This window comes from Meleagris gallopavo, chromosome 5 (assembly GCF_000146605.3).
Source record: "Meleagris gallopavo isolate NT-WF06-2002-E0010 breed Aviagen turkey brand Nicholas breeding stock chromosome 5, Turkey_5.1, whole genome shotgun sequence".
Classification (NCBI taxonomy): domain Eukaryota; kingdom Metazoa; phylum Chordata; class Aves; order Galliformes; family Phasianidae; genus Meleagris; species Meleagris gallopavo.
This window is the reverse complement of record NC_015015.2, coordinates 57,707,923-57,724,522: the sequence shown is the minus strand read 5'-3', so window position 1 is coordinate 57,724,522 and position 16,600 is coordinate 57,707,923. Positions and strand designations below refer to the sequence as shown.

Genomic DNA, 16,600 nt, shown 5'->3' with positions numbered 1-16,600 from the left:
TTTTTTTCCCCCCTCCCCATTTCCCAGCTGCTTTTCTTTTAATCTCCTCTTTCAACCTATTTGAACTCTGCATGTTTCCAGCATAAGAAATCTCCTCTTGCAATGCAGTCTGCTTCTCGGGCTGCTTCAAAGAATCAACAGACGTACATGGCTTTATGTTATATATATATTAAATCACAGAATCACTGAATGGCCTGGGTTGCAAAAGAGCACAGTGCTCATCCAGTTCCAACCCCCTGCTGTGTGCAGGTCACCAACCAGCAGCCCAGGCTGCCCAGAGCCACATCCAGACACACTGAATGCCTGCAGGGATGGGGCATCCACAGCCTCCTTGGGCAATCTCCACTTATCGAGGGCTTAGCTCCTTTTCCCATCCTTTTTAGGTTCTGACTGTGCTGTCCCTCTGTAATCAATGCAGGCCATACTTCAAGAGCTGCACTGCACTTCTTTCAGAAGGGCAGCACGTAACTGTGGTCCCGGATCCATCAGCAAGCCTTACCACCAGCCATACACCATGGGCCGGGCTGGTCACCGCCCACATTTTGCCCCTGGGTGTTCCCATGCACTTGTGCTGAGTCACCATTTCAAAGAGCAATGTATCAATCCCAAATACAAGGGGTCAGAGCGGGGGGAAGTCTGGTGGGTGATACAGAGTCACAGAATGGCCTGAGTTGGAAGGGACCTCAAGGATCACGAAGCTCCAACCCCCCCAAACCACAGGCAGGGCCACCAACCTCCACATCTCACAGCAGCCCAGGCTGCCCAGGGCCCCATCCAACCTGGCCTTGAACACCTCCAGGGATGGACGGGGCATCCACAGCCTCTCTGGGCAGCTGTTCCAGCACCTCACCACTCTCACAGCAAACAACTTCCCCCTCACATCCAACTGAAATCTGCCCTCCCTCAACTTCCAACCATTTCCCCTTGTCCTGCTGTTATCCACCATTTCGAAGAGTCGACTCCCGTCCTGTTTGTAGGCTCCCCTTAGGTACTGAAGGCTGCAGTGAAGTCACCCCACATCTGAAGCTCACTGCATCTTTCTTTCATACTGTTTCATTCTATCTACATGTCTTCCAGGTTGCGTGCTAGTTTGCATCAATGTTTCTGAGAGAGAGCTTTCATTTTCTCTTTTAAGCTCTGTTTGCTTTTAATTAGAAGTTTGTGTGGTTTTATTTTTGCAAGCTTTCTTAGTTCTGAATCAAGTGAGGTGGAAGGGGCCAATATGAGCCAAGTTTGTGCTGCATGCTATTAAATTTAGGTATGTGCAATTTCAAGCCATGTGGTGGCAGGGAACAAATGATGATGATCACTGAGTAGTAAAAGAAGGAAAAAATGCAGGCAAAATGAGCACCATAATTTGTTTTCCTGCTGTGTTATGGTGGATTTACATAGGTTTTTAGATGCAGTTTTTGTTTGGGTGAGGATCTCACAAACACTGCAATGAAATGAAGTGGTTGGGGTATGTATGTATGTGTATAAACTACAGCGTGGGTGTGCTGAATCGTGGATTCTTTGAGTTGGAAGGGACCTGTGAAGACCATCCGACCCAACCCCCTGCAATGCACAGGGACTCCCAGGGCTCCATCAGTGCTCAGAGCCCCATGCAGCCTGATGCAGCTTCTATTTTCCCAATTCTTCCCCTTCCAAAGATTTAGGAGGCTATGATGGTGTAAATTGCACACGTTCTTGTTTCTTCACATCATTAATTACAGCTTTTGTATTCTTAGAATTTTTCAGGAAAAAAAAAAAAGGACTTCTTGTTTAAAAATTTATAAATCCTTTGTTGCCATTGCTGGAACTATTTTTCTCTAAAAGTGGTGAAATATGTATGACTAATTAAAATGAAGTGCCTTTCATTAGCTCCTAATCTCTGCCGTTCCAACTTAGAAGTTCTTGTGTATGTACAGCACTAAGTGTGTACTGCCAAACACGTGGGGCCTCGCTTTGAAGCACGGCCAGCTGCAGATTACGTGGTGTAGGACGTAAGGCAGTAAAGAAATCAAGGCAAATCCTTTCCTGGGGATCAAGGTTGGAGTGACAAAGATAAACTCTTAACACTACCTCTTACAGAGTTTGAATTCCGTATTGGGGGAGAGAAAAATTTTAGTTGGATGTAAATATCTCATTCCTTTTGTAGAAGGAAAGGATGCAGGGAGAGCTTGCCTTTCGCTTCCTGAAATCACCGTGAATATTCAAGGCGTGAATGAATGAGTGGATAGGAGTGCAATTGGGCCTTAAAATAGCAGGTTTGGTACACCGCTGTTTCATGGCAATTACTGTAATAGCTTGTATCGTGCTGGATGAATCACAGGATAATCTTGGTGTAATCTTGGTGCACCTGTCTGGGATGAGCGGGGTTGTTTACCACGGCACACCTTTGAGGTTTCGTTCAGCCAGGTGATACGGAAGGACCTGCTGCTGTGTTGTAAGTTCCTGGGCTCCACGCCCAGCCCACAGCCATTGCCTTAACACACCGCCCTTCCTTCACCACCCAGTGCCACGATGGGAGCTGGTGGCTTTGAGGATCAGGAGGTTGTTGTTGCCCTGCTTGGAGTATGACCTGACGTGCAGCCCAGCACTGCATGCTGGTGATGCAGCCATTAGAGAATCCTAGAATGGCCTGGGTTGCAAAGGCCCACAGTGCTCATCCAGCTCCAACCCCCTGCTGTGTGCAGGTCGCCAACCAGCAGCCCAGGCTGCCCAGAGCCACATCCAGCCTGGCCTTGAATGCCTGCAGGGCTGGGGCATCCACAGCCTCCTTGGGCAACCTGTTCCACTGCCTCACCACCCTCTGGCTGAAAAACTCCCTCCTCATATCCAACCTAAACCTCCCCTGTCTCAGTTTAAAACCATTCCCCTTGTCCTATCACTGCTTGGTTTTCACAACCATCAGGAAGCTGTTTTTTTCCCTGCTTTGCCAAGCCTCACTAACAAACAAGCAGTGATGGGCTGCAGTTCATTGTCATCTCCAACAAATCTGATGACTCTGAAAGACTGTGTTCACTTTTACAAAGACCAAACCATGCTCCTGATGGCAGGAAGGGGCATTCCTTCTGTACTGGATGGTCTTTTTGCTGGGGTTTTCCAGCAGTGTAACAGTGATGAAGCCTGCCATGCACCCAGGATGTGAAATACAGTGAGCTGAGATGCTGTGGCTGCAGGCACTGAAAGACACAGAGTGGTTGGGCTTGGAAGGGACCTCTGGAGATCACCTCACCCAATCCCCAGTAGTTAAAGTGCTGGTGGGGACAACTCCTGGGTCTCCCTAAAATCCCACTGAGCTTTGGAAAATGGAAGAACGTGAGCTCTGGAAAACCTGGTTCCCTTATGAAGCCCTGCTCTGAAAACAAAGCCCTGTAATAATCTCTGTCTGGACCTGAAAGTGATTTACAGATGAAGTGTTTTCCAGATAAATGCCCTTTCCAGCCCTAGAGCTAGAGATATTATTTTATTCCTAAACCAAATTAGGCTGTAAAGATTTTACAATAAATGTTTTTTTATTTCAGTCGTTCCATTCTTCTTTTTCCTGGCCCAGCTTCTCTGGGAGAGGCTGTTGCCCATCTATTATTTGAGATTTGCTGCTGAGTGCTGTGTTCTACTTTAAAGAAACTCAGTGGGAAAGTTTTTTTCCAGCAGAAAGAGCCTGAAAATGTTTATTTTAATTGCTAATGCTTCGAATTTTAGAAATCTGTAAGTGGAAATTCCCATGCGAAAACCTCGAAACCCTTCAGAAATGAATAAGAGGTGTGTTGTCTTCATTTGGTTTGGAGTACAAAATAGTATTCATATCACCTTTCTTTTTTTTTTTTTTAATCTTTTTATGGATTCAGTGAATGGAGCCTCATCAGAATGCTTAGTGAAGAATTAAGGAGCTGCTTGCAGATTTTTCCCAGTGAGGATCAACATCTGACACAGTTGTGCCATTGCTTCGGCAACAATGGGATCCTTTATGCTCGCTGCCACACTGTGTGCGCTTCATTTCTTCCTGCAGACAGAGCTGTGTTGTGAGAGCAGCAGAGCTGGATGTGTGTGCATGAGCCCTGCAGAACCTGCAGAACAACGTGGGTGTGTGGCAGGTGTAAAACAGAGGGGATGCAGCCGAGGTGAAGACCAGCACACGATGAGCAGCTACTGCTGAAGTTTGCTTTTTGTTCTCTGCGCAGCAGTGATTAATAACGATTAACAATTGTTGTGTTTAACGGGTTGAGTTTGAGAAAGTTCATTCCAAAAGCTGATGTTTGGCACTTCGTTCATGGGTTGTCGACTCTAAAATGAGTTTAGTTGTCATTAGACAACTGCAGTTTGTGTCCTTTGCCATGACGATTAATTCCTGCAGTTTAAAGCTGCCTTGGGTTCTTCTGATTGTTCAGATCCATTTTCATTAAACAAGCACGCCTTTCCAACAGCCCAGCCTTTTCATTCATCTGGTTGGATCAACGATATCCAAAACATCAGAAATCCAGGGTGGAACAATTCAGTGCTATCTGGAAGAGCTGTTTTAGCAACTGAATGGCAGAAGTGGGTCCTATGCTGCGCCATGGAATCATAGAACGGGTTGGAAGGGAGCCCAAGGATCATCAAGTTCCAACCACCGTGCCAAAGGTGTCTGTTGGCATTTTGGTCGGGCCAGCCAGACCGGTGTGGTCTGGTGCTGCAGCAGTGGTCAGAGCATTAAAACAGGCTTTGAGGATCTTGGAAGGGAGTTAGTGCTCCGTGTAGGTGTTAGGTATGCACAGGAAAAAGCTTGCTTTTTTTAAGTCCAGATATTCCTATGGAGGGACCTGCTTTCTGAAACTGCATGTATGTAATCACTGCTGCATGGTGCTGGAGAGAGCTGCTGGAGAGCACTTCCCAGGGGAGCACAAACCCTCAGCTCCGTGGATGTGATCGTGCAAAAGTCCCATGACTTTCAATGGGGAACAAGAGAGCATTGGGATGTGCAGGAGGCTGGGATGACAGAGGCTGGAGGTGATCAGAGCCTTTGTTTCAGGGGATTTGCTCCCTGCATCACTCCGCGTGCACGCTTACAGGGCTGCCTGCGGGTTTCCCAGTCATGAGTACATTTGGGTAATCAGCAGAGCACCCATGCCAGCACCCAGCCGTGATGTGGGCCGCTCGCTCTGGTTCCCTGCCCACAGCAGCTGCTGCTTTCCCTGCTGCTCACCTCGCCGTGCTGCAGGAGCAGCCCGCAGTGCCATCGCCCAGAGCCTGCCCTGCTCCGGCTGCCAAGCCAGGGGTGTTAGGAGGTGATGGGCATTTCTGGTATTGTAGGAACACTGTTGGACTGTAAATCTTCTATGGAAAAGGTTTTGAAACCGGCTTTGGAACGTGGAGTGTTCCTGCCTGGAGGGGAGATTACTGCAAGGAGATTTGCCTTTAGCCTTCCTAGCTTGTAGCTGTGTTGGTCTAAGGGATGATGAATTCAGAATAAATAAGGGAGGTGCTTGCAGATCTCTGCTGCTTTTCGTTCTCCCCTGTAAGCACCTGGTATGAAAGTACTTCACGTCTGACAGGCTGGGCATCTCTGCTTTCTGTTCCTTTGTGCTCTCTGTTGGCTTTTCTGTTTGGTTGTGGGTTTGTTTTTTTTTCTTTGCATTTATGTACCTAGTTTTCCCTTACTGTTTTTGTTTGTTTTTGCATCTATTGTTGCTTTTCCCAGCTGCCCTTATCAGCTGCTTTCACACCATCTGTGTCGGAACGGTTCTTTGAGTAGTAAAGCCTTGGTGCTCTTTTTCCCTCATCTTCTTTTTAAAGTCTCTCCTTTTGTGGCTGAGTGCTTCGCTTCCTTGGAGAGCTGAGTTTGTGTGGTGTGTATGTACACATGTACAGTGTTTGCATTTGACTGAGTCTCTTCTAGCTTGTACTGGAAGTCGGTGGGATTGCTTTCTTGGTCTTGGGTCTCAGCCAGTCCCATGGCCACAGCCCCAAAGGCACCGGAACCCACACACTGCTCTCCTTGATTCTCCAGAGATGGAAAATGGATCAGTCTGGAGAAGAGGAGGCTCAGGGAGATCTTATCTATAGCTCCGTGAAGGGTAGTAGTAGCGAGGTGGGGGTTGGCCTCTGCTCCAAGGCAACAGTAATAGGATGAGAGAGAATGGCCTGAAGTAGTGCCAGGAGAGGTTCGGGTTGGCTACGAGGAAACATTTCTTTGCAGAAGGAATAATTCAGCAGTGGCACAGCTGCCCAGTGCCGGGGGATCACCGTCCCAGAGGTGCTCAAGAGCCATGGAGATGTGGCACTGAGGGATGTGGGCATGGTGGGGTGGGGTGGGCTGGGGTTGGGCTTGGGAGGTGTTTTCCAGCCTGCATGGTTCTATGAAGTTCTGAGCTAAAATGGATAGTGTTGTCTCATCGTGCTTGCAGGTATCTGTGTAAGAGGAGAGTTCTTACTCCCTGCAGTCACAGTACTGAATCTGGGCATCAGTCGTGGTTTGTTGAAAAACAATAGGTGCCAGCACTCATTTTTGGAGAGAATTCTGTTTTATCACGTGGACAGCAGATGCTCAGCACCCAGCTTCCTCGTTTGGAGCGCTGGATGTGAAACCAGAGTGACAGTGAAAACAACCCTCACTGAAGACTGGTTTTAATTAAGAAGCGACTTCACTCTTCAAAATCGTCCTTTATGTTAATTGATACACAAATGGAGTTATTTTAAGTGCAGTTCCCAAAAGAAACAAGGCTCTGTGCAGTCAAGGCAAGCGTGTGTGGTTTGCTTTCTCCTCTTTGTTCTGCATCTTCTTTACAACTTTAAACCACCAGTTCCTATCGGTCAAATTGTATAAAGGAACACGAGTCTCACAGAGTTCCTCATTCTTTTAGAAAATACAGGGCAGCCACGTAGAGAGGAGTATAAATCCCATTTTTAACCCAACACTAAATCAGTTTTGCAGAACATACATCTTTCTGTCTGTTTCTTGCATCCTCAAACACACTCAGCTCCATGAGGAAGAAGTGATGTTTCTCAGTGTGGTTGGGTTTCCTTGTTGGGGTTCACAGCACAGGGAGCTGCTCCCTCTTCTCTGCCATCAGTTTGGGCTCTGTCGCATAAAAGAATCTCTTGTTTGGTTTTCAGAAACGGAGAAGATTCCTGTAATGCGTGGGCAGTGGTTTATTGATGGTACGTGGCAACCTCTGGAGGAGGAGGAAAGTAACCTGATAGAGCAGGAGCACCTCAACCGCTTCCGGGGCCAGCAGATGCAAGAGAGCTTTGATATGGAAGTATCAAAACCTGTTGATGGAAAGGAAGGTAAGATTACTTTGCATAACGTGTCTTCTGGACAGCTAGAATCTTCTTCTTAACTAAGAACTTGATCTGGGATGGTTTTCTGTTCTGCATGAAGGAGAAGGTTGTAGGGTGCAGTTTGCTGTCCCCTTCTCCACTGTATCTTATTGTAGGATTTCCTGCTCATGTTCACATTTGGTGAACACCGTAAAATTATATTCACAGATAGACCTCTTGTTCCCATTTTGCTTAATGTTTCATATCTTTTAATTGTGTTTGAAATCTCATTTCAAACTGTAATCTCTTTATGGGCTAAGAAGTGTGTCAGTGTCTGAAGGCAAACTGGCTATTAGCTCTCTGGCCGGCGTTCCTAACTTCTGCCCTAAAGGGAGCATCCATTTTACAGATCACATTTCATTTTCCATTCTAGCTCAATCTGTGACTTTATTAGAGTAGTTTTCAGCCAGTCTGAAGTCTCGGGCATTCATTCAGTTATGGAAGTCCTTATGTTTTAATCACCAGGCTGAGGGCGTTCAGTTAGGATTCTTGGCAATCTCAGTCAAATGCATTTAACCTTCTTAAGAACAGTCTTCTGAACTTACTGTGCAGTTGAACTGATTGCTCTGGGTAAATGTAGCACAGCAGAAGTTTATTATTTTTGGCTTTCACGCTTTGTTTTTGTGTGTTGGTTGTCACTTGTTCAGCTTTCTAAAGAAGGAGCTGCAAGCACAGAGCCCTGGCAATACATTTTAGTAGCATTTTGGGTTATCCTTTACAAAGCAACTTTGTGGTTTAAAGGAGTTCAAACAAAACTTTGGACAAAACGGGTACAGAAGGTAGAAATGGCTGTGCTTTGGTGCAGACATGTAGTCCTCACGTGGGAACTATGTGATCACGTGCATAAAACCTTGTGAATAATTTAGAAGCCAGATATTATTTGGGGTTCTTCTGTAATAGGAGAACCAGAATAGCATTTTTTGACTTCAGGAGAATTGTTAATAATACAGAAAGTAACAAAGTTCTAACTCCCTTCATAGCCAGTGAGGACACTGAACTGTCCTGGTTTTTATTTTGCATTTGTGCTACTTCAAAAATTCTTTTCATAGAATGGCTTGGGTTGAAGTTTAGTTTCAACCATTTAGTTTCAACCCTCCTGCTGCGTGCAGGGTTGCCAACCATCAGACCAAACCATTTTTCCAACCCTGCAAAAGCCTTCTGCTTTAACAGCTCTGTCAGGTGGGTGCCTAAAGTCGTGTGACCTCTGAGCCCCCAGCACAGTGCCCACAGCTTCTGAAAGGTGCTTTTACCTGGGTTTGGTTGGCCTGTATCAATTTGTCATTTCAGTGTACTGATGCAAATCCCAGCACTGTTATTGCAGCTGTAGCCCTGCTGAGAGCGCGGTGTCATTTCTGGTTGGTCAGCATGAATTTGCTTGGAAAGCACATCCTTATGAGTGCTTCCAGCCTTTAGTAGCATAATGTCTGTTGGAAGGAAGAGAAAATGCCTTCAGCTGCACTTGGGTTCATCTCATCGTGTAAGGAATGGGGCTCAGGTGGGCTTTTCTTCCAGCAAATGTCTGGGTTGTGGAACAGAAATATTCAGATCTGAATCGAGGAAAGGAATGGGAAAGATACAGTCCTTGTTATTTACAGAAACATAGGAGATCAGAGAGGCTCCAGCCCCCAGGGCCTTTTCTAAAGCTGAACTAAAACAATACCAGTGAGGTACGCAGTCACTTCAAAAGGGAGCATAAGTCACCAATAACTCTCTAAAGACTTTTTCCTAGAAATCCAGGAAGTTGCAGAAAAAATAATCAACAATAAGTGTGAAAAGTGGATTTTTCATCTTAATTAGCATCTCAAAACTTTTCTGATTGGCTGAAATCTGTGATTTCCATCTGCACGTGGCATGGGGAGAAGCTTTACAACTTGCATTATCAACTGGTGAGGTAAACATCATTAGTTGGAGAAGTGCTGAGTTCAGCTTAAATTGCTTAATAGCTTAATTGCTTTGTTGCTGCAATTTGTTGTCATTGCATCCCGTATTAAATACATCTCGGCCCCATTAAGGTTTACAGGTGACTGTTACTTAAGACTAATGAAAGCTGGGATAGACCTGTAGATACCACTGGGAGGCAAAAAGGCTGTTCACAACACTACCATACAGCCTTGTAAATGCTGAAAACCTAGCAGTCTTATCTGATCCTTCAGCAAGAGGGAAGGCAGTCTCTGTTGATTTGCTGTTACAATGCCTGTTATTACCTAGGCATAATTACTTTATTATTTGATCGTGCCTCCTTGCTTCACAAATAATGAATAACAGTGAGGCTCTTGCTGATATTCAGTCTTGTTGGTTCCTGATTTTACCCCAGCTGTCCTTTAAAGCAGTGGCAGCAGGTTGGTAAGTTAAGAGTAGATTTCAGTTATTTGCTTTCTTAATTCTGCTCCCAGATTGAAGCATCTTAAGAAGAACATGGATAAGCTTTGTCCAGAACTTTGTTGATGATAGACTGCCAATGAAAAATTACCCCACTATTAAACTGCCAGTCCAAGAATGCCTTCTTTTGAAAGTGCACAACGTTTCAGAACAGTGATCCCCAAACTCTGTCCTGCAGGGATGGTAATAATGCTCATCCTACTCTTCAGTGCTTACGGAGAGCAAGTATTTAATTTCATGCATTGCAAAATGAAGTGCACTTTTGCTGCCTGATGTATTTGATTCCTCCTGGCATCTGATCCTATGCAGTGGTCTCTGAGTGGTGATCTCAGCTGTGACGTGACCTCCTTGGGTGAATCATTCATTAGGTCAGAACTCCAAAATGGAGCACTTTGCTTATTTCTTGGCATCGTCAAAGCAGATTAATGTGAGCTTTGGTTTCTCAATATCCAGCTGATATTTGGATTTGAGATTTCGGTCCCAGAAGACTGAGTTCCAGAGCTGTGTCTGCTGTTTGTAAAAATTAGACAGATTTTTGACATTGGGTGGTGAGCACCTGCAGCCTGTGCAACTCACAAACCTAATATTGGCAGATTCAGGACAGTATCTTCTAGTTTGCCCTCACGTGTGTAGCTTAGAAATCAATTTTTTGAGCAGAAGTAGCCCTCATGTTGTCCTGTGGTAGTTGTACTGGGAGCTCGGTGTTTGCTGCTCAAGTCTTCCCTAAAGCAGTTGTGTCTGACACCTTAAGCCCCTCACTGAGATGCTGCAGAGCTGAAACTGTCTGTGGGCTACCAGGTCTGATTTTTAGTTCTGCCACTGTGCTGATAGGTAGATGATGCTGGGGGCTTTTGGGGCCTCACATTCATTTGCCCACGAGTTGATTAGGGTTTTTTTTTTCATCCGGGCTTTTTTGATAAGACAAGGCTTTGCTTGTCTTTCTTAGGGAAGGTTCATTCCTCAAGCTGAACATACATAGATTAATATCAGCACGAGGTGTAAGGTGACATTTTGATCTAAATTCTTAGGTTCAAAATTTTAAATATAGATATTGACCATTGAAATATGAAGCTAAGGAGTTTGTTTGGTCACACTGAGATGGCTGTCACTGCCTTCCTGCAGCACTACTGACCTTTCTTGTACTGTGCTTGTACCCATGTACCATGCTTAAATATGCTCTTGTTAAATAACTCTATAAATATTTGAGGCCTTTATTATAGCACTTGTTCTGTGAAGCAGCATTTAAGGTGAAAACATTTTGAAAGGAATACAGAAAGGGTATTGTAATACCTTATTAACAGACAGTGAGTTTAAAAGGTACAGAATAAAGTAAGATTTAGAAACTTATTTTCATGCATGCTTAGAGAGTGAGTTCAGGACTTGCTCATCTGAAGAGCAGCATTCTCTAGCAAGCTCGGTGATATCAAGGCCACTTTAAGATAAAAACAAAACCATGAACTTGGATAATAGCAAGTTCTGAAAGGATCTTAGGCTAGATGCTTTGCTAACATCATTTAACCACAATAAAGGCAGGAATGTTCTGCAACTGAAGTGTTGCTTTTTCTCCCTTGCTGAGTGATCGAAGCCCACACATCCCCTGCTGTGTGCTCCTGCAGCACAGCTCCAGCTGCAGAGAGGGAGGAGCAGTGTCTGCAGTACAGAGCAGCCTGCCGTTGAGCTGCAGGTTAGCTCTTAGTGTCGGGTATAGTTAGGTACCTGTCTTTTGTTCCTCTGTAGGCTTTTCAAGAATATTCATTTAACTGGGGAGAAGTGATGCTGGAAGTTTAATATATGTGATAGTAAAATAGGGACAGATGTTTATGGAGGGCAGATTTCAGTTGGATGTGAGGGGGAAGTTGTTTGCTGTGAGAGTGGTGAGGTGCTGGAACAGCTGCCCAGAGAGGCTGTGGATGCCCCGTCCATCCCTGGAGGTGTTCAGGGCCAGGTTGGATGGGGCCCTGGGCAGCCTGGGCTGCTGTGAGATGTGGAGGTTGGTGGCCCTGCCTGTGGTGGGGGGTTGGAGCTTCGTGATCCTTGAGGTCCCTTCCAACCCGGGCCATTCTGTCATTCTGTAGCTCATTGTCTTTGCAGAGAGGTGGTGGAGCATCTGTCCATAAAGATGCTCAGAATTCAGCTGGAAATTGCCAGAGCAACCTGATTCAAATGTGATATTAAATTCAACTGAAAAGCTGATCTTGTCTGTGGGAAACTGGAGCAGATAACCCCCAGCAAGTTCCTTTGATGGAAATCAAATCTGTGATTCTGTGAGAGACTGTAAGAAATGTAGAAAGCAATTCCACGAGTCAGAATCAGAACAGATTTTATAATGCATTGATTTTGAAACCACATGAGTTTATTGGGTTTTGCTATGGGCTTCAGTGTGTCATTAGATGCCGCAAAAAGTATAGAAATTGTGTTTGGAGTTTCTGCCGTTTTGCTTTAGGCTTCAAATACAGTTTTCTCTGTTGATTAAAAAAAAAAACAAAACCACATTAACAATAAATTTTTGTTGCAGCTGACTATGCTGACCTTTCGTAAGGAAAGCGTCATTCATGCAGTCACAGAATTGCCAGGATCAGAAGGCATCTGTGGAGATTGAGAAAGCAGCAGAGCCAATGAGGGCAGGTTGCTCAGGATGTTTCCATGTGATTTGATTATCTCCAGCAGAGGAGACTCCACAGCATCTCCATGGGCAGTCTGTTCCTGTATTGCCACAGCCAGCACAGTACTCTATAGGCTGAATTGTTCCATCGAGTCCCAGTGCAGAATGATGAGCCTAGTTTTCCTCTCCTGTAGAAAAGTGACGTGCAACAGTAATGTACAGCATCTGTATGAAGGCATCTGCTGACAGAGCTGTGAGCTGAGAGTATGAGGAGGTGTGAGATGCCCTTGACATAAGCATGGAATATCACTTGTAAGTTACTGGGCTGTAGAGCATTAATTACTTCTAATGCCTGTAAGGGAAGGGTGTCATGTCAGTTACGTTTTCCCACTCTCCAGCAGGCAAACTGATTTCCAGTCATTGCAGCCCCAGCAACTTTATGGATTCAGAAGCCCAATGGAGACTGATTTCTCACTGGCTTTAAGCACGCACTCTCTTGACTACATAAGGTTTTTGAGGCTCCTGTTGTTTGCTTACAGTGCAAGGCTATTTGTGCAAGTGCAGAAGGTGGGTTGGTAGGAGCTCACCCTCAGCCTTGCTGTGTAAGTGGCAAGACAAGCAGCCACACGACTGCAGAACTCAATCTGCTTGGCAGCAGTTTCCCCTTTCCTTCAGGCATTCCTTCCATAATTGCACAGCACTGATGGGAAGGTAAGGCCATGAAAAAGAATCTTTGGCACAGCTGTGTGATGTTTCAGGAGTGAAGTAAGACAAGTGGAAGTCTAATAGGAGCTGTGGGCTTGCCTTGCCATCCAAGAGAAGCTCCTGCTCACCGTGGGAGGGCTGTCAGAGGCACTGTGTGTGTGCTGCTGTGTTTCTCTGCTGAAGGACTGACAGCGCAGCTTAACAGTGGGATGTCTTTTCTTGCAGTCTGTGGGGAAAATAATAGAGCTGTGCTTAAAGATGAGTTGTTGTTTATTTTTCCAAATGTTTAGAGTCTGCTGAAAAGTGTCTTTGTTCTGCCCTACGCCAAGTTGTGTGTCAGTGCTTTGGTACACCTCAATGCAAAGGCACTCAGTGAAACTGCAAGCACTGTCACAGCTTTCCTTTACTAACGCCCTGAGCTCTGTTGTGATGTCATAACTGTTTATGAAGAGCAAAGAGACTGAATTTGGCTGACGTGACCTGACGCTCATGCTACAAAACCAGTTTAAGTGTGTATGCTTTCTCAACAAATGTATCAACTTTTTTTTCTTTTTGAATGGTAATATTAATGAAAAAAATGACATTCCTTTTAAAAATTTTACTTTGAAGCTCAGTGTTTTTACTTTTAGTTCTCTACTACCTCCCTCCCTTCTCCCTCCCTTCTTTGTTCAAATGGAGAGGATATAAGGAGAATTCAGATGCTGCATGTCTTAAACGAAAGCGTTCCCAAGGTACAGTAATTGTAGATTATTTTTTTTCTTGTAGTACTCCTGGCATAGGAAGCTTTGCATTCTAGTTTGCTCGTATCAGTTAAATGTGCTAGAATTACATGCTTCAATTTCTTGCACTGTGTTCTTGCCCTTTCCCCCAATGGGAAGGAAAAAGCACTGTGAATCTTAGGAGAAAAATAGCAGTGCTGTGAGTCGTAGAGAAAAGTAGATGCTAGCAATATTGTGCTCTAGTTTTATTACAATTGTTTGTGGCTGTGATTAATGACTGTAAACTTTTGTTTCTTGCACACTCACTTTGTGGTTTGACTTTCTCAGTAAAGTAGAAGCAACGCTTTTAGAATCTCTATAGGCCCAGCGTAAGGGAGACTGTACTGGGGAAGGAACCGAATAAAGAGTTTTGTACTAGGCAGAATTTGGTTGGCCGCGCTTTGAATGATGGATACATCTCTAGCTTTGTGTTAGAAGTTATTTTTACTGCAGCTTTTGTGTCAATATTGGAATGAAGTAAGTCACCAGACATAGGATATAAAACAGGGAGGCTGTAGAGAATGCGCCATCAAGGCTGCTGTAACACAGGAGGAACTTGGAGCTTTGGGACAGCTGATGTTGTGCCAGTTTGCTTCAGAAGGTGGGTGTAGTTCTTACAGGAGCCATTAAGGATTGCAGAAGGTTCCAAAGCACTTTGTCACAGATCTTTACCATTGTTAAAGCTGGCAGTGACCACAGGGACATTGGAACCAGACTGCTGCAAAATGCACCTTTGATTTAAAATGTCAACGCATCTGGTAGGTTTAGAGTTATTCCTGTCATACCATATATTTTTGTAGTTCCTAGGAGTATTCTGAAGGATGAGGATCTACTTTGGCATGCATAAGTATTTGCCTCGGAATTCCTACCATAGTATTTTTCTGTAGTTGAGTCTAAAATGCAAATGTCTGAAAGCAGAGAGATGCATAGTAAACCATTTCCTGCCTCTTCTCACACATGGAACTCACATCTGTAAAAGGTGAAAAGTATTAACCTGTTGTAAAAAGTAAGAAAACTTGTAATCATAATTTTGAAATTATTTTATACATTATTTTTTCTCCAAATCATGTTTGTTTGTAGTGTCAAATGGATTTGAATTAAGATTGCTTACTGGGCAATTAGTGACATTCTGAGTCAGAAGGTGAAAATACCTGGGGAAAAAAGAAGACAAGAATGGATTTCAAGCAGTGTAAATCTGTTCTCTGGTCTTTAGCCCTAACCAGAATGCCAGTGCCTTTGTGGAGTAGATGGAGAGCAGCTCTTAACACTTCAAAGATGCTTTTCTCTATTGATTTTGACTTGCACTGGCACTCTGGTGAGAAAGAATCACCCCATGCTTCGGTCTTGGCTGGTAGACGAAAGTGCCAAGTTAAAACCAGGTGCTTACCTTAAAGGGTATTTAATTTGAAACTGCTGGCCCTGTGAGATGCCAGCTTCAGGTGCCTGTCTGCAGGTGCCTTCTGCTGGAAGTGTTTGGCTCCTGAAGCGCTGGAGCCAGCATGCTTTTGTGCTGGCAGCACACCTGCAGTCTGCACATTGCAGAGTTTGTGCTATGCTGCTGCTTCTCAATTATTCTCCAGCTGTTGTGGCTGAAGTTGAGTTTCTGCTGTCTAACTGAGACCAGGTTCTTCAAGACTGGAGGAATATGTATTTTAGATTTTCTTTCTCTCTTCGTTCTTCATATTTAAACTTTATAGAGGGACGTTTTCCTCTGTGCTCATCTGTCTTGGTGAAATGGAGATTTGTGTGATAGCAATTCCTTTCCTATCCCTCACACTTCACCTACAGAATTACAGAATCGTTCAGGTTGGGAAAGACCTCTAAGATCACCAACCCCAGCCCTCCATGCCCACTGGCCACATCCCTCAGTGCCACATCTCCACGCCTTTGGAACACCTCCGGTGAGCCCATCACTCCATGTGCAGCTGTGCCACTGCCTGACCACTCTTTCAGAGGAGAAATCCAACCTGAGCCTCCTCTGGAGCAATTTAAGGCCATTACTGTGCTTCTCTCTGCTGTCTTCCATCTGCAGCTGGGCTGTGGTTTCCATTTGTTTGTACTCTAGGTGTCTGTTTGCTTGGTATTCCTGAAAAAAAAAAAGTTCTCTTTCCTACATACAGAAGAAACCAAAACTTGATCTTATTTTCAAAGGCTTTGTGTTTTAATGCCAAACTGGAGAACTGAGCAGCGTGCAGAATACTGAGGGGTTCTGGCAGCAGGGGAAGGGGCACATGCAGTGACTCCTGCTAAGAAAGCTGTGTGTGTTCTTAATGTCAGAGAAGGTGCTCATGTGAAAACAAAGCTGCAAGAAGCCTGATCCAGAGGGATATATTCCCGTCCCATGGCTTTGTCAGGAGATGCTTTCATCTTCTGTGCGATCCACACATGCAGTGTGCTCCTGGAGGACCACGAGGTGGAGGTACGAACATGAAGGGCATTCCCCTGTGCCCTTCCTGTGCCTGATCTGAATTCTGCAACTTCATCCCATTGCTTCTTCAGTGAAAGCACGGCATGCCTTGGTGACTTTCTGACACTCAGTGACATCTGTTGGTATGAACAGCTCCAGAGATGTCACTTTGACCACCTCTGCACCATGTAGGTGGTTTACATCACAGCCTTTGGGTCTGAAAAGAAAATATAAATTGTTATCATCTCATCTTCAGGATTCTCTCTTCTTTGGGTTCAAAAATAGCAATGGCAGCATTTGTTATCCCATACCTGGAAAACATGTTCACATTTTTTTGGTTTTATTTTCTTTTTAAATGATTATTTTCACACTGCTATCAAATCTTCTCCGAAGACATCTTTGTCTCCTGCCTCACTGTTAACAAACTCTGCGAATGTCAGCAGTAAAAGCCCCTTTTACTGGGGCTCT

The 16,600-nt window shown here is 44.7% G+C and overlaps 1 protein-coding gene across 1 annotated transcript in view; it reads left to right on the top strand.

Moving 5' to 3' along the window:
* The window catches only part of DDHD1 (DDHD domain containing 1), a gene marked incomplete at its 5' end in the record, with an annotated part of 63,115 nt that overhangs the window by 9,017 nt on the left and 37,498 nt on the right, over positions 1-16,600 (top strand). Inside the window, 2 exons of the mRNA XM_010712189.1 lie at positions 7,075-7,248; positions 13,597-13,698. Of these exons, the coding sequence (XP_010710491.1) occupies positions 7,075-7,248; positions 13,597-13,698 (276 nt within the window). The remainder of the gene's footprint in view (positions 1-7,074; positions 7,249-13,596; positions 13,699-16,600) is intronic.